We start from the raw sequence: 17,730 nt of genomic DNA, 5'->3' as shown, positions 1-17,730 counted from the left end.
GGGTCAGAACTGAGAGGGAGTGTTGCACTGTCAGAGGGTCAGTACTGAGAGGGAGTGTTGCACTGTCAGAGGGTCAGTACTGAGAGGGAGTGTTGCACTGTCAGAGGGTCAGTACTGAGGGAGTGTTGCTCTGTCAGAGGGTCAGTACTGAGAGGGAGTGTTGCACTGTCGGAAGGTCAGTACTGAGGGAGTGCTACACTGTCAGAGGGTCAGTACTGAGAGGGAGAGTTGCACTGTCGGAGGGTCAGTACTGAGGGAGTGTTGCAGTGTTGGAGGGTCAGTACTGAGAGGGAGTGTTGCACTGTCGGAGGGTCAGTACTGAGGGAGTGTTGCACTGTCGGAGGGTCAGTACTGAGAGGGAGTGCTGCACTGTCGGAGGGTCAGTACTGAGGGAGCGCCACACTGTCGGAGGGTCAGTACTGAGGGGGTGTTGCACTGTCGGAGGGTCAGTACTGAGAGGGAGTGCTGCACTGTCGGAGGGTCAGTACTGAGGGAGTGTTGCACTGTCAGAGGGTCAGTACTGAGAGGGAGTGATGCACTGTCGGTGGGTCAGTACTGAGGGAGTGTTGCACTGTCAGAGGGTCAGTACTGAGGGAGTGTTGCACTGTCGGAGGGTCAGTACTGAGAGGGAGTGTTGCACTGTCAGAGGGTCAGAACTGAGAGGGAGTGTTGCACTGTCAGAGGGTCAGTACTGAGAGGGAGTGTTGCACTGTCAGAGGGTCAGTACTGAGAGGGAGTGTTGCACTGTCAGAGGGTCAGTACTGAGAGGGAGTGTTGCTCTGTCAGAGGGTCAGTACTGAGAGAGTGTTGCACTGTCAGAGGGTCAGTACTGAGAGGGAGTGTTGCACTGTCAGAGGGTCAGTACTGAGGGAGTGTTGCACTGTCAGAGGGTCAGTACTGAGAGGGAGTGTTGCACTGTCGGAAGGTCAGTACTGAGGGAGTGCTACACTGTCAGAGGGTCAGTACTGAGAGGGAGAGTTGCACTGTCGGAGGGTCAGTACTGAGGGAGTCTTGCAGTGTCGGAGGGTCAGTACTGAGGGAGTGCTGCACTGTCGGAGTGTCAGTACTGAGGGAGTGTTGCACTGTCGGAGGGTCAGTCCTGAGAAGGAGTGCTGCACTGTCGGAGGGTCAGTACTGAGAGGGAGTGTTGCACTGTCGGAGGGTCAGTACTGAGGCAGTGTTGCACTGTCGGAGTGTCAGTACTGAGGGAGTGTTGCACTGTCGGAGGGTCAGTACTGAGGGGGTGTTGCACTGTCGGAGGGTCAGGACTGAGAGGGAGTGCTGCACTGTCGGAGGGTCAGTACTGAGGGAGTGTTGCACTGTCAGAGGGTCAGTACTGAGAGGGAGTGATGCACTGTCGGAGGGTCAGTACTGAGGGAGTGTTGCACTGTCAGAGGGTCAGTACTGAGGGAGTGTTGCACTGTCGGAGGGTCAGTACTGAGAGGGAGTGTTGCACTGTCGGAGGGTCAGTACTGAGGGAGTGTTGCACTTTCGGAGGGTCAATACTGAGGGAGCGCCGCACTGTCGGAGGGTCAGTACTGAGAGGGAGTGTTGCACTGTCGGAGGGTCAGTACTGAGAGGGAGTGTTGCACTGTCGGACGGTCAGTACTGAGAGGGAGTGTTGCACTGTCGGAGGGTCAGTACTGAGGGAGTGTTGCACTGTCAGAGGGTCAGTACTGAGGGAGTGTTGCACTGTCGGAGGGTCAGTACTGAGGGAGCGCCACACTGTCGGAGGGTCAGTACTGAGGGAGTGTTGCACTGTCAGAAGTTCAGTACTGAGGGAGCGCCACACTGTCGGAGGGTCAGTACTGAGGGTGTGCTACACTGTCGGAGGGTCCGTACTGAGAGGGAGTGTTGCACTGTCAGAGGGTCAGAACTGAGAGGGAGTGTTGCACTGTCAGAGGGTCAGTACTGAGAGGGAGTGTTGCACTGTCAGAGGGTCAGTACTGAGAGGGAGTGTTGCTCTGTCAGAGGGTCAGTACTGAGAGAGTGTTGCACTGTCAGAGGGTCAGTACTGAGAGGGAGTGTTGCACTGTCAGAGGGTCAGTACTGAGGGAGTGTTGCACTGTCAGAGGGTCAGTACTGAGAGGGAGTGTTGCACTGTCGGAAGGTCAGTACTGAGGGAGTGCTACACTGTCAGAGGGTCAGTACTGAGAGGGAGAGTTGCACTGTCGGAGGGTCAGTACTGAGGGAGTGTTGCAGTGTTGGAGGGTCAGTACTGAGAGGGAGTGTTGCACTGTCGGAGGGTCAGTACTGAGGGAGTGTTGCACTGTCGGAGGGTCAGTACTGAGAGGGAGTGCTGCACTGTCGGAGGGTCAGTACTGAGGGAGCGCCACACTGTCTGAGGGTCAGTACTGAGGGAGTGTTGCACTGTCGGAGGGTCAGTACTGAGAGGGAGTGCTGCACTGTTGGAGGGTCAGTACTGAGGGAGTGTTGCACTGTCGGAGGGTCAGTACTGAGGGAGTCTTGCAGTGTCGGAGGGTCAGTACTGAGGGAGTGCTGCACTGTCGGCGGGTCAGTACTGAGGGAGTGTTGCACTGTCGGAGTGTCAGTACTGAGGGAGTGCTGCACTATCGGAGGGTCAGTACTGAGAGGGAGTGCTGCACTGTCGGAGGGTCAGTACTGAGGGAGTGTTGTACTGTCGGAAGGTCAGTACTGAGGGATTGCCGCACTGTCGGAGGGTCAGTACTCAGGGAGTGCTGCACTGTCGGAGGGTCAGTACTGAGGGAGGGTTGCACTATCGGAGGGTCAGTTCTGAGAGGGAGTGCTGCACTGTTGGAGGGTCAGTACTGAGGGAGCGATGCACTGTCGGAGGGTCAGTACTGAGGGAGTGCTGCACTGTCAGAGGGTCAGTACTGAGAGGGAGTGTTGCTCTGTCAGAGGGTCAGTACTGAGAGAGTGTTGCACTGTCAGAGGATCAGTACTGAGAGGGAGTGTTGCACTGTCAGAGGGTCAGTCCTGATGGAGTGTTGCACTGTCAGAGGGTCAGTACTGAGAGGGAGTGTTACACTGTCGGAAGGACAGTACTGAGGGAGTGCTACACTGTCAGAGGGTCAGTACTGAGAGGGAGAGTTGCACTGTCGGAGGGTCAGTACTGAGGGAGTGTTGCACTGTTGGAGGGTCAGTACTGAGGGAGTGTTGCACTGTCGGAGGGTCAGTACTGAGAGGGAGTGCTGCACTGTCGGAGGGTCAGTACTGAGGGAGCGCCACACTGTCGGAGGGTCAGTACTGAGGGAGTGTTGCACTGTCGGAGGGTCAGTACTGAGAGAGTGCTGCACTGTCGGAGGGTCAGTACTGAGGGAGTGTTGCACTGTCGGAGGGTCAGTACTGAGGGAGTCTTGCAGTGTCGGAGGGTCAGTACTGACGGAGTGCTGCACTGTCGGAGGGTCAGTACTGAGGGAGTGCTGCACTATCGGAGGGTCAGTACTGAGAGGGAGTGCTGAACTGTCGTAGGGTCAGTACTGAGGGAGTGTTGTACTATCGGAAGGTCAGTACTGAGGGAGTGCCGCACTGTCGGAGGCTCAGTACTCAGGGAGTGCTGCACTGTCGGAGGGTCAGTACTGAGGGAGGGTTGCACTGTCGGAGGGTCAGTACTGAGACGGAGTGCTGCACTGTCGGAGGGTCAGTACTGAGGGAGCGATGCACTGTCGGAGGGTCAGTACTGAGGGAGTGTTGCACTGTCGGAGGGTCAGTACTCTGAGGGAGTGCTGCACTGTCGGAGGGTCAGTACTGAGGGAGCGTTGCACTGTCGGAGGGTCAGTACTGAGGGAGTGTTGCACTGTCAGAGGGTCACTACTGAGGGAGTGTTGCACTGTCGGTGGGTCAGTACTCAGAGGGAGTGTTGCACTGTCGGAGGGTCAGTACTGAGGGAGTGTTGCACTGTCGGAAGGTCAGTACTGAGGGAGTGTTGCACTGTCGGATGGTCAGTACTGAGAGGGAGTGTTGCACTGTCGGAGGGTCAGTACTGAGGGAGTGTTGCACTGTCGGAGGGCCAGTACTGAGAGGGAGTGCTGCACTGTCGGAGGGTCAGTACTGAGAGGGAGTGTTGCACTGTCGGAGGGTCAGTACTGAGGGAGTGTTGTACTGTCAGAGGGTCAGTACTGAGAGGGAGTGTTGCACTGTCGGAGGGTCAGTACTGAGGGAGTGTTGCACTGTCGGAGGGTCAGTACTGAGAGGGAGTGTTGCACTGTCGGAGGGTCAGTACTGAGGGAGTGTTGCACTGTCGGAGGGTCAATACTGAGAGAGCGCCGCACTGTCGGAGGGTCAGTACTGAGAGGGAGTTTTGCACTGTCGGAGGGTCAGTACTGAGAGGGAGTGTTGCACTGTCGGAAGGTCAGTACTGAGAGGGAGTGTTGCACTGTCGAAGGGTCAGTACTGAGGGAGTGTTGCACTGTCAGAGGGTCAGTACTGAGGGAGTGTTGCACTGTCGGAGGGTCAGTACTGAGGGAGCGCCACACTGTCGGAGGGTCAGTACTGAGGGAGTGTTGCACTGTCAGAAGTTCAGTACTGAGGGAGCGCCACACTGTCGGAGGGTCAGTACTGAGGGTGTGCTGCACTGTCGGAGGGTCCGTACTGAGAGGGAGTGTTGCACTGTCAGAGGGTCAGAACTGAGAGGGAGTGTTGCACTGTCAGAGGGTCAGTACTGAGAGGGAGTGTTGCACTGTCAGAGGGTCAGTACTGAGAGGGAGTGTTGCTCTGTCAGAGGGTCAGTACTGAGAGAGTGTTGCACTGTCAGAGGGTCAGTACTGAGAGGGAGTGTTGCACTGTCAGAGGGTCAGTACTGAGGGAGTGTTGCACTGTCAGAGGATCAGTACTGAGAGGGAGTGTTGCACTGTCGGAAGGTCAGTACTGAGGGAGTGCTACACTGTCAGAGGGTCAGTACTGAGAGGGAGAGTTGCACTGTCGGAGGGTCAGTACTGAGGGAGTGTTGCAGTGTTGGAGGGTCAGTACTGAGAGGGAGTGTTGCACTGTCGGAGGGTCAGTACTGAGGGAGTGTTGCACTGTCGGAGGGTCAGTACTGAGAGGGAGTGCTGCACTGTCGGAGGGTCAGTACTGAGGGAGCGCCACACTGTCGGAGGGTCAGTACTGAGGGAGTGTTGCACTGTCGGAGGGTCAGTACTGAGAGAGTGCTGCACTGTTGGAGGGTCAGTACTGAGGGAGTGTTGCACTGTCGGAGGGTCAGTACTGAGGGAGTCTTGCAGTGTCGGAGGGTCAGTACTGAGGGAGTGCTGCACTGTCGGCGGGTCAGTACTGAGGGAGTGTTGCACTGTCGGAGGGTCAGTACTGAGGGAGTGCTGCACTATCGGAGGGTCAGTACTGAGAGGGAGTGCTGCACTGTCGGAGGGTCAGTACTGAGGCAGTGTTGTACTGTCGGAAGGTCAGTACTGAGGGATTGCCGCACTGTCGGAGGGTCAGTACTCAGGGAGTGCTGCACTGTCGGAGGGTCAGTACTGAGGGAGGGTTGCACTATCGGAGGGTCAGTACTGAGAGGGAGTGCTGCACTGTTGGAGGGTCAGTACTGAGGGAGCGATGCACTGTCGGAGGGTCAGTACTGAGGGAGTGTTGCACTGTCGGAGGGTCAGTACTCTGAGGGAGTGCTGCACTGTCAGAGGGTCAGTACTGAGAGGGAGTGTTGCTCTGTCCGAGGGTCAGTACTGAGAGAGTGTTGCACTGTCAGAGGATCAGTACTGAGAGGGAGTGTTGCACTGTCAGAGGGTCAGTCCTGAGAGGGAGTGTTGCACTGTCGGAAGGACAGTACTGAGGGAGTGCTACAATGTCAGAGGGTCAGTACTGAGAGGGAGAGTTGCACTGTCGGAGGGTCAGTACTGAGGGAGTGTTGCACTGTTGGAGTGTCAGTACTGAGGGAGTGCCGCACTGTCGGAGGGTCAGTACTGAGAGGGAGTGTTGCACTGTCGGAAGGACAGTACTGAGGGAGTGCTACACTGTCAGAGGGTCAGTACTGAGAGGGAGAGTTGCACTGTCGGAGGGTCAGTACTGAGGGAGTGTTGCACTGTTGGAGGGTCAGTACTGAGGGAGTGTTGCTCTGTCGGAGGGTCAGTACTGAGAGGGAGTGCTGCACTGTCGGAGGGTCAGTACTGAGGGAGGGCCACACTGTCGGAGGGTCAGTACTGAGGGAGTGTTGCACTGTCGGAGGGTCAGTACTGAGAGAGTGCTGCACTGTCGGAGGGTCAGTACTGAGGGAGTGTTGCACTGTCGGAGGGTCAGTACTGAGGGAGTCTTGCAGTGTCGGAGGGTCAGTACTGACGGAGTGCTGCACTGTCGGAGGGTCAGTACTGAGGGAGTGCTGCACTATCGGAGGGTCAGTACTGAGAGGGAGTGCTGCACTGTCGGAGGGTCAGTACTGAGGGAGTGTTGTACTGTCGGAAGGTCAGTACTGAGGGAGTGCCGCACTGTCGGAGGCTCAGTACTCAGGGAGTGCTGCACTGTCGGAGGGTCAGTACTGAGGGAGGGTTGCACTGTCGGAGGGTCAGTACTGAGAGGGAGTGCTGCACTGTTGGAGGGTCAGTACTGAGGGAGCGATGCACTGTCGGAGGGTCAGTACTGAGGGAGTGTTGCACTGTCGGAGGGTCAGTACTCTGAGGGAGTGCTGCACTGTCAGAGGGTCAGTACTGAGAGGGAGTGTTGCTCTGTCAGAGGGTCAGTACTGAGAGAGTGTTGCACTGTCAGAGGATCAGTACTGAGAGGGAGTGTTGCACTGTCAGAGGGTCAGTCCAGATGGAGTGTTGCACTGTCAGAAGGTCAGTACTGAGAGGGAGTGTTGCACTGTCGGAAGGACAGTACTGAGGGAGTGCTACACTGTCAGAGGGTCAGTACTGAGAGGGAGAGTTGCACTGTCGGAGGGTCAGTACTGAGGGAGTGTTGCACTGTTGGAGGGTCAGTACTGAGGGAGTGTTGCACTGTCGGAGGGTCAGTACTGAGAGGGAGTGCTGCACTGTCGGAGGGTCAGTACTGAGGGAGCGCCACACTGTCGGAGGGTCAGTACTGAGGGAGTGTTGCACTGTCGGAGGGTCAGTACTGAGAGAGTGCTGCACTGTCGGAGGGTCAGTACTGAGGGAGTGTTGCACTGTCGGAGGGTCAGTACTGAGGGAGTCTTGCAGTGTCGGAGGGTCAGTACTGACGGAGTGCTGCACTGTCGGAGGGTCAGTACTGAGGGAGTGCTGCACTATCGGAGGGTCAGTACTGAGAGGGAGTGCTGCACTGTCGGAGGGTCAGTACTGAGGGAGTGTTGTACTGTCGGAAGGTCAGTACTGAGGGAGTGCCGCACTGTCGGAGGCTCAGTACTCAGGGAGTGCTGCACTGTCGGAGGGTCAGTACTGAGGGAGGGTTGCACTGTCGGAGGGTCAGTGCTGAGACGGAGTGCTGCACTGTCGGAGGGTCAGTACCGAGGGAGCGATGCACTGTCTGAGGGTCAGTACTGAGGGAGTGTTGCACTGTCGGAGGGTCAGTACTCTGAGGGAGTGCTGCACTGTCGGAGGGTCAGTACTGAGGGAGCGTTGCACTGTCGGAGGGTCAGTACTGAGGGAGTGTTGCACTGTTAGAGGGTCACTACTGAGGGAGTGTTGCACTGTCGGAGGGTCAGTACTCAGAGGGAGTGTTGCACTGTCGGAGGGTCAGTACTGAGTTAGTGTTGCACTGTCGGAAGGTCAGTACTGAGGGAGTGTTGCACTGTCAGAGGGTCAGTACTGAGAGGGAGTGTTGCACTGTCAGAGGGTCAGTACTGAGGGAGTGTTGCACTGTCGGATGGTCAGTACTGAGAGGGAGTGTTGCACTGTCGGAGGGTCAGTACTGAGGGAGTGTTGCACTGTCGGAGGGCCAGTACTGAGAGGGAGTGCTGCACTGTCGGAGGGTCAGTACTGAGAGGGAGTGTTGCACTGTCGGAGGGTCAGTACTGAGGGAGTGTTGTACTGTCAGAGGGTCAGTACTGAGAGGGAGTGTTGCACTGTCGGAGGGTCAGTACTGAGAAGGAGTGCTGCACTGTCGGAGGGTCAGTACTGAGAGGGAGTGTTGCACTGTCGGAGAGTCAGTACTGAGGCAGTGTTGCACTGTCGGAGGGTCAGTACTGAGGGAGTGTTGCACTGTCGGAGGGTCAGTACTGAGAGGGAGTGCTGCACTGTCGGAGGGTCAGTACTGAGGGAGTGTTGCACTGTCGGAAGGTCAGTACTGAGGGTGTGTTGCACTGTCGGAGGGTCAGTACTGAGAGGGAGTGTTGCACTGTCGGAGGGTCAGTACTGAGGGAGTGTTGCACTGTCGGAGGGTCAGTACTGAGAGGGAGTGCTGCACTGTCGGAGGGTCAGTACTGAGGGACTGCTGCACTGTCGGAGTGTCAGTACTGAGAGGGAGTGTTGCACTGTCGGAGGGTCAGTACTGAGGGAGTGTTGCACTGTCGGAGGGTCAGTACTGAGGGAGTGTTGCACTGTCGGAGGCTCAGTACTGAGAGGGAGTGCTGCACTGTCGGAGGGTCAGTACTGAGAGGGAGTGCTGCACTGTCGGAGGGTCAGGACTGAGGGAGTGTTGCACTGTCGGAAGGTCAGTTCTGAGGGAGTGCAGCACTGTCGGAGAGTCAGTACTGAGGGAGGGTTGTACTGTCGGAGGGTCAGTACTGAGAGGGAGGGTTGCACTGTCGGAGGGTCAGTACTGAGGGAGGGTTGCACTGTCGGAGGGTCAGTACTGAGAGGGAGTGCTGCACTGTCGGAGGGTCAGTACTGAGAGGGAGTGTTGCACTGTCGGATGGTCAGTACTGAGAGGGAGTGTTGCACTGTCAGAGGGTCAGTACTGAGGGAGTGCTGCACTGTCGGAGGGTCAGTACTGAGGAAGTGCTGCACTGTCGGAGGGTCAGTACTGAGGGAGTGTTGCACTGTCGGAGGGTCAGTACTGAGAGGGAGTGTCGCACTGTCGGAGGGTCAGTACTGAGCGAGTGTTGCACTGTCGGAGGGTCAGTACTGAGAGGGAGTGCTGCACTGTCGGAGGGTCAGTACTGATGGAGTGCTGCACTGTCGGAGGGTCAGTACTGAGAGGGAGTGTTGCACTGTCGGAGGGTCAGTACTGAGGGAGTGTTGCACTGTCGGAGGGTCAGTACTGAGGGAGTGCTGCACTGTCGGAGGGTCAGTACTGAGGGAGTGTTGCACTGTCGGAGGGTCAGTACTAAGGGAGTGTTGCACTGTCGGAGGGTCAGTACTGAGGGAGTGCCGCACTGTCGGAGGGTCAGTACTGAGTGAGAGCTGCACTGTCGCAGGGTCAGTGCTGAGGGAGGGTTGCACTGTCGGAGGGTCGGTTCTGAGAGTGAGTGCTGCACTGTCGGAGGGTCAGTACTGAGGGAGGGTTGCACTGTCGGAGGGTCAGTACTGAGGGAGTGTTGCACTGTCGGAGGGTCAATACTGAGGGAGTGCCGCACTGTCGGAGGGTCAGTACTGAGAGGGAGTGTTGCACTGTCGGAGGGTCAGTACTGAGAGGGAGTGTTGCACTGTCGGAGGGTCAGTACTGAGAGGGAGTGTTGCACTGTCGGAGGGTCAGTACTGAGGGAGTGTTGCACTGTCAGAGGGTCAGTACTGAGGGAGTGTTGCACTGTCGGAGGGTCAGTACTGAGGGAGCGCCACACTGTCGGAGGGTCAGTACTGAGGGAGTGTTGCACTGTCAGAGGTTCAGTACTGAGGGAGCGCCGCACTGTCGGAGGGTCAGTACTGAGGGAGTGCTGCACTGTCGGAGGGTCCGTACTGAGAGGGAGTGTTGCACTGTCAGAGGCTCAGAACTTAGAGGGAGTGTTGCACTGTCAGAGGGTCAGTACTGAGAGGGAGTGTTGCACTGTCAGAGGGTCAGTACTGAGAGGGAGTGTTGCACTGTCAGAGGGTCAGTACTGAGAGGGAGTGTTGCTCTGTCAGAGGGTCAGTACTGAGAGAGTGTTGCACTGTCAGAGGGTCAGTACTGAGAGGGAGTGTTGCACTGTCAGAGGGTCAGTACTGAGGGAGTGTTGCACTGTCAGAGGGTCAGTACTGAGAGGGAGTGTTGCACTGTCGGAAGGTCAGTACTGAGGGAGTGCTACACTGTCAGAGGGTCAGTACTGAGCGGGAGAGTTGCACTGTCGGAGGGTCAGTACTGAGGGAGTGTTGCACTGTCGGAGGGTCAGTACTGAGAAGGAGTGTTGCACTGTCGGAGGGTCAGTACTGAGGGAGTGTTGCACTGTCGGAGGGTCAGTACTGAGAGGGAGTGCTGCACTGTCGGAGGGTCAGTACTGAGGGAGCGCCACACTGTCGGAGGGTCAGTACTGAGGGAGTGTTGCACTGTCGGAGGGTCAGTACTGAGGGAGTGCTGCACTGTCGGAGGGTCAGTACTGAGGGAGTGTTGCACTGTTTGAGGGTCAGTACTGAGGGAGTCTTGCAGTGTCGGAGGGTCAGTACTGAGGGAGTGCTGCACTGTCGGAGGGTCAGTACTGAGGGAGTGTTGCACTGTCGGAGGGTCAGTACTGAGGGAGTGCTGCACTATCGGAGGGTCAGTACTGAGAGGGAGTGCTGCACTGTCGGAAGGTCAGTACTGAGGGAGTGTTGTGCTGTCGGAAGGTCAGTACTGAGGGAGTGCCGCACTGTCGGAGGGTCAGTACTCAGGGAGTGCTGCACTGTCGGAGGGTCAGTACTGAGGGAGGGTTGCACTGTCGGAGGGTCAGTACTGAGAGGGAGTGCTGCACTGTCGGAGGGTCAGTACTGAGGGAGCGAGGCACTGTCGGAGGGTCAGTACTGAGGGAGTGTTGCACTGTCAGAGGGTCAGTACTGAGGGAGTGTTGCACTGTCGGAGGGTCAGTACTCAGAGGGAGTGTTGCACTGTCGGAGGGTCAGTACTGAGGGAGTGTTGCACTGTCGGAAGGTCAGTACTGAGGGAGTGTTGCACTGTCGGAGGGTCAGTACTCAGAGGGAGTGTTGCACTGTCGGAGGGTCAGTACTGAGGGAGTGTTGCACTGTCGGAAGGTCAGTACTGAGGGAGTGTTGCACTGTCAGAGGATCAGTACTGAGAGGGTGTGTTGCACTGTCAGAGGGTCAGTACTGAGGGAGTGTTGCACTGTCGGATGGTCAGTACTGAGAGGGAGTGTTGCACTGTCGGAGGGTCAGTGCTGAGGGAGTGTTGCACTGTCGGAGGGCCAGTACTGAGAGGGAGTGCTGCACTGTCGGAGGGTCAGTACTGAGAGGGAGTGTTCCACTGTCGGAGGGTCAGCACTGAGGGAGTGTTGTACTGTCAGAGGGTCAGTACTGAGAGGGAGTGTTGCACTGTCGGAGGGTCAGTACTGAGAAGGAGTGCTGCACTGTCGGAGGGTCAGTACTGAGAGGGAGTGTTGCACTGTCGGAGGGTCAGTACTGAGGCAGTGTTGCACTGTCGGAGGGTCAGTACTGAGGCAGTGTTGCACTGTCGGAGGGTCAGTACTGAGGGAGTGTTGCACTGTCGGAGGGTCAGTACTGAGAGGGAGTGTTGCACTGTCAGAGGGTCAGTACTGAGAGGGAGTGTTGCACTGTCAGAGGGTCAGTACTGAGAGGGAGTGTTGCACTGTCAGAGGGTCAGTACTGAGAGGGAGTGTTGCTCTGTCAGAGGGTCAGTACTGAGAGAGTGTTGCACTGTCAGAGGGTCAGTACTGAGAGGGAGTGTTGCACTGTCAGAGGGTCAGTACTGAGGGAGTGTTGCACTGTCAGAGGGTCAGTACTGAGAGGGAGTGTTGCACTGTCGGAAGGTCAGTACTGAGGGAGTGCTACACTGTCAGAGGGTCAGTACTGAGAGGGAGAGTTGCACTGTCGGAGGGTCAGTACTGAGGGAGTGTTGCACTGTTGGAGGGTCAGTACTGAGAAGGAGTGTTGCACTGTCGGAGGGTCAGTACTGAGGGAGTGTTGCACTGTCGGAGGGTCAGTACTGAGAGGGAGTGCTGCACTGTCGGAGGGTCAGTACTGAGGGAGCGCCACACTGTCGGAGGGTCAGTACTGAGGGAGTGTTGCACTGTCGGAGGGTCAGTACTGAGGGAGTGCTGCACTGTCGGAGGGTCAGTACTGAGGGAGTGTTGCACTGTCGGAGGGTCAGTACTGAGGGAGTCTTGCAGTGTCGGAGGGTCAGTACTGAGGGAGTGCTGCACTGTCGGAGGGTCAGTACTGAGGGAGTGTTGCACTGTCGGAGGGTCAGTACTGAGGGAGTGCTGCACTATCGGAGGGTCAGTACTGAGAGGGAGTGCTGCACTGTCGGAGGGTCAGTACTGAGGGAGTGTTGTGCTGTCGGAAGGTCAGTACTGAGGGAGTGCCGCACTGTCGGAGGGTCAGTACTCAGGGAGTGCTGCACTGTCGGAGGGTCAGTACTGAGGGAGGGTTGCACTGTCGGAGGGTCAGTACTGAGAGGGAGTGCTGCACTGTCGGAGGGTCAGTACTGAGGGAGCGAGGCACTGTCGGAGGGTCAGTACTGAGGGAGTGTTGCACTGTCAGAGGGTCAGTACTGAGGGAGTGTTGCACTGTCGGAGGGTCAGTACTCAGAGGGAGTGTTGCACTGTCGGAGGGTCAGTACTGAGGGAGTGTTGCACTGTCGGAAGGTCAGTACTGAGGGAGTGTTGCACTGTCGGAGGGTCAGTACTCAGAGGGAGTGTTGCACTGTCGGAGGGTCAGTACTGAGGGAGTGTTGCACTGTCGGAAGGTCAGTACTGAGGGAGTGTTGCACTGTCAGAGGATCAGTACTGAGAGGGAGTGTTGCACTGTCAGAGGGTCAGTACTGAGGGAGTGTTGCACTGTCGGATGGTCAGTACTGAGAGGGAGTGTTGCACTGTCGGAGGGTCAGTGCTGAGGGAGTGTTGCACTGTCGGAGGGCCAGTACTGAGAGGGAGTGCTGCACTGTCGGAGGGTCAGTACTGAGAGGGAGTGTTCCACTGTCGGAGGGTCAGTACTGAGGGAGTGTTGTACTGTCAGAGGGTCAGTACTGAGAGGGAGTGTTGCACTGTCGGAGGGTCAGTACTGAGAAGGAGTGCTGCACTGTCGGAGGGTCAGTACTGAGAGGGAGTGTTGCACTGTCGGAGGGTCAGTACTGAGGCAGTGTTGCACTGTCGGAGGGTCAGTACTGAGGCAGTGTTGCACTGTCGGAGGGTCAGTACTGAGGGAGTGTTGCACTGTCGGAGGGTCAGTACTGAGAGGGAGTGCTGCACTGTCGGATGGTCAGTACTGAGGGAGTGTTGCACTGTCGGAAGGTCAGTACTGAGGGTGTGTTGCACTGTCGGAGGGTCAGTACTGAGAGGGAGTGTTGCACTGTCGGAGGGTCAGTACTGAGGGAGTGTTGCACTGTCGGAGGGTCAGTACTGAGAGGGAGTCCTGCACTGTCGGAGGGTCAGTACTGTGGGAGTGCTGCACTGTCGGAGTGTCAGTACTGAGAGGGAGTGTTGCACTGTCGGAGGGTCAGTACTGAAGGAGTGTTGCACTGTCGGAGGGTCAGTACTGAGGGAGTGTTGCACTGTCGGAGGCTCAGTACTGAGAGGGAGTGCTCACTGTCGGAGGGTCAGTACTGAGAGGGAGTGCTGCACTGTCGGAGGGTCAGGACTGAGGGAGTGTTGCACAGTCGGAAGGTCAGTTCTGAGGGAGTGCAGCACTGTCGGAGAGTCAGTACTGAGGGAGGGTGGCACTGTCAGAGGGTCAGTACTGAGAGGGAGTGTTGCACTGTCAGAGGGTCAGTACTGAGAGGGAGTGTTGCTCTGTCAGAGGGTCAGTACTGAGAGAGTGTTGCACTGTCAGAGGGTCAGTACTGAGAGGGAGTGTTGCACTGTCAGAGGGTCAGTACTGAGGGAGTGTTGCACTGTCAGAGGGTCAGTACTGAGAGGGAGTGTTGCACTGTTGGAGGGTCAGTACTGAGAAGGAGTGTTGCACTGTCGGAGGGTCAGTACTGAGGGAGTGTTGCACTGTCGGAGGGTCAGTACTGAGAGGGAGTGCTGCACTGTCGGAGGGTCAGTACTGAGGGAGCGCCACACTGTCGGAGGGTCAGTACTGAGGGAGTGTTGCACTGTCGGAGGGTCAGTACTGAGGGAGTGCTGCACTGTCGGAGGGTCAGTACTGAGGGAGTGTTGCACTGTCGGAGGGTCAGTACTGAGGGAGTCTTGCAGTGTCGGAGGGTCAGTACTGAGGGAGTGCTGCACTGTCGGAGGGTCAGTACTGAGGGAGTGTTGCACTGTCGGAGGGTCAGTACTGAGGGAGTGCTGCACTATCGGAGGGTCAGTACTGAGAGGGAGTGCTGCACTGTCGGAGGGTCAGTACTGAGGGAGTGTTGTGCTATCGGAAGGTCAGTACTGAGGGAGTGCCGCACTGTCGGAGGGTCAGTACTCAGGGAGTGCTGCACTGTCGGAGGGTCAGTACTGAGGGAGGGTTGCACTGTCGGAGGGTCAGTACTGAGAGGGAGTGCTGCACTGTCGGAGGGTCAGTACTGAGGGAGCGAGGCACTGTCGGAGGGTCAGTACTGAGGGAGTGTTGCACTGTCAGAGGGTCAGTACTGAGGGAGTGTTGCACTGTCGGAGGGTCAGTACTCAGAGGGAGTGTTGCACTGTCGGAGGGTCAGTACTGAGGGAGTGTTGCACTGTCGGTAGGTCAGTACTGAGGGAGTGTTGCACTGTCGGAGGGTCAGTACTCAGAGGGAGTGTTGCACTGTCGGAGGGTCAGTACTGAGGGAGTGTTGCACTGTCGGAAGGTCAGTACTGAGGGAGTGTTGCACTGTCAGAGGATCAGTACTGAGAGGGAGTGTTGCACTGTCAGAGGGTCAGTACTGAGGGAGTGTTGCACTGTCGGATGGTCAGTACTTAGAGGGAGTGTTGCACTGTCGGAGGGTCAGTGCTGAGGGAGTGTTGCACTGTCGGAGGGCCAGTACTGAGAGGGAGTGCTGCACTGTCGGAGGGTCAGTACTGAGAGGGAGTGTTGCACTGTCGGAGGGTCAGTACTGAGGGAGTGTTGTACTGTCAGAGGGTCAGTACTGAGAGGGAGTGTTGCACTGTCGGAGGGTCAGTACTGAGAAGGAGTGCTGCACTGTCGGAGGGTCAGTACTGAGAGGGAGTGTTGCACTGTCGGAGGGTCAGTACTGAGGCAGTGTTGCACTGTCGGAGGGTCAGTACTGAGGCAGTGTTGCACTGTCGGAGGGTCAGTACTGAGGGAGTGTTGCACTGTCGGAGGGTCAGTACTGAGAGGGAGTGCTGCACTGTCGGAGGGTCAGTACTGAGGGAGTGTTGCACTGTCGGAAGGTCAGTACTGAGGGTGTGTTGCACTGTCGGAGGGTCAGTACTGAGAGGGAGTGTTGCACTGTCGGAGGGTCAGTACTGAGGGAGTGTTGCACTGTCGGAGGGTCAGTACTGAGAGGGAGTCCTGCACTGTCGGAGGGTCAGTACTGTGGGAGTGCTGCACTGTCGGAGTGTCAGTACTGAGAGGGAGTGTTGCACTGTCGGAGGGTCAGTACTGAAGGAGTGTTGCACTGTCGGAGGGTCAGTACTGAGGGAGTGTTGCACTGTCGGAGGCTCAGTACTGAGAGGGAGTGCTGCACTGTCGGAGGGTCAGTACTGAGAGGGAGTGCTGCACTGTCGGAGGGTCAGGACTGAGGGAGTGTTGCACAGTCGGAAGGTCAGTTCTGAGGGAGTGCAGCACTGTCGAAAAGTCAGTACTGAGGGAGGGTGGCACTGTCGGAGGGTCAGTACTCAGAGGGAGGGTTGCACTGTCGGAGGGTCAGTACTGAGGGAGGGTTGCACTGTCGGAGGGTCAGTACTGAGAGGGAGTGCTGCACTGTCGGAGGGTCAGTACTGAGAGGGAGTGTTGCACTGTCAGAGGGTCAGTACTGAGGGAGTGCTGCACTGTCGGAGGGTCAGTACTGAGAGGGAGTGTTGCACTGTCGGAGGGTCAGTACTGAGGGAGTGCTGCACTGTCGGAGGGTCAGTACTGAGGAAGTGCTGCACTGTCGGAGGGTAAGTACTGAGGGAGTGTTGCACTGTCGGAGGGTCAGTACTGAGGGAGTGCTGCACTGTCAGAGGGTCAGTACTGAGGGAGTGTTGCACTGTCGGAGGGTCAGTACTGAGAGGGAGTGTCGCACTGTCGGAGGGTCAGTACTGAGCGAGTGTTGCACTGTCGGAGGGTCAGTACTGAGAGGGAGTGCTGCACTGTCGGAGGGTCAGTACTGAGGGAGTGCTGCACTGTCGGAGGGTCAGTACTGAGGGAGTGCTGCACTGTCGGAGGGTCATACTGAGAGGGAGTGTTGCACTGTCGGAGGGTCAGTACTGAGGGAGTGTTGCACTGTCGGAGGGTCAGTACTGAGGGAGTGTTGCACTGTCGGAGGGTCAGTACTGAGGGAGTGTTGCACTGTCCGAGGGTCAGTACTGAGGGAGTGCTGCACTATCGGAGGGTCTGTACTGAGAGATTGTTGCAGTGTCGGAGGGTCAGTACTGAGGGGGTGCTGCACTGTCGGATGGTCAGTACTGAGGGAGTGTTGCACTGTCGGAGGGTCAGTACTGAGGGAGTGTTGCACTGTCGGAGGGTCAGTACTGAGGGAGTGCTGCACTATCGGAGGGTCTGTACTGAGAGGGAGTGTTGCACTGTCGGAGGGTCAGTACTGTGGGAGTGCCGCACTGTCGGAGGGTCAGTACTGAGGGAGAGCTGCACTGTCGGAGGGTCAGTGCTGAGGGAGGGTTGCACTGTCGGAGGGTCAGTACTGAGGGAGCGCTGCACCGTCGGAGGGTCAGTACTGAGGGAGTGCTGCACTGTCGGAGGTGCTGGTTTTCAGATGAGATGTTGAACTGAGGCCCATCTGCTCCTTCAGGTTTACGTAATGCTGCACTCTATTGGAGGAAGAGCAGGGGAGTTGGTCCCAGTGTCTTGGGCCAATATTTATCCCTGAACAAACATTATCCAAACAGATTTTCAGGGTCATTATCACATTGCTGTTTGTGGGATCTTGCTGTTTGTATATTGACTGCTGTGTTTACTACATTACAATAATGACTATACTTCAGAACTACCTCATTGGCTGTAACACACTTTGCAATGTGGTGAAAGACGCTGTATATATTAATCGAACTGTACAAAATGATGAGGGTCCTGGATAGAGTGGAGAGGACAGACCTGTTTCCCCTAGCGGAGAGGTCAATTACCAGGGGGCACAGATTTAAGGTGATTGGTAGAAGGATTAGAGGGGACATGAGGAAACATTTCACCCAGAGGGTGGTGGGTGTCTGGAATTCACTACCCGGATCGGTGGTGGAGGCAGAAACCCTCAACTCATTTAAAAGGTACCTGCTCCTGCCCCTTATTGTGCTGTTACCTTACAGAACAGGTGGTGGATGGTGGGATTAGAATGGGTGGCTAGTTTCTTTCAGCCAGCGCAGACACGATGGGCTGAATGGCCTCTTTCTGTGCCATATCTTTTCAATGGTTCTATACAAATCCAATCATTTTTTAACATTATTTAACAGCTCAGGTACTTCAAGTCAAACTCATTAAAGTTTTGGGATCCGTCCGGTTGGAATTCCCAGAAGGATAAGGCAAACAAAGTGTTAAGGATGATCCTGGAAGGAAGGGTGCCACCCGGAACCAACGTGAGTTTGCCTGTTTGTTTTACACTTTTAATATCTGCTATTTTAAAGAATCTTGTTAAACTCTTTAAAAATAAAAAGCTATTTGCAGAGAAAAAGCTTCCAATATATCAGCCATGACTCAGTTGGTTAAGACTCTTACCTCTGAGTCAGAAGGTTTTGGGTTC

The 17,730-nt window shown here is 56.5% G+C and overlaps 1 protein-coding gene across 1 annotated transcript in view; it reads left to right on the top strand.

Moving 5' to 3' along the window:
- The window catches only part of LOC137364488 (uncharacterized), a 198,067-nt gene that overhangs the window by 137,286 nt on the left and 43,051 nt on the right, over positions 1–17,730 (top strand). Inside the window, exon 2 of the mRNA XM_068027676.1 lies at positions 17,444–17,566. Within this exon, the coding sequence (XP_067883777.1) occupies positions 17,444–17,566 (123 nt within the window). The remainder of the gene's footprint in view (positions 1–17,443; positions 17,567–17,730) is intronic.

The sequence above is a fragment of the Heterodontus francisci genome, unplaced genomic scaffold, assembly GCF_036365525.1.
Source record: "Heterodontus francisci isolate sHetFra1 unplaced genomic scaffold, sHetFra1.hap1 HAP1_SCAFFOLD_874, whole genome shotgun sequence".
Taxonomy (NCBI): Eukaryota; Metazoa; Chordata; class Chondrichthyes; order Heterodontiformes; family Heterodontidae; genus Heterodontus; species Heterodontus francisci.
This window is presented reverse-complemented; position numbering and strand designations above follow the sequence as displayed.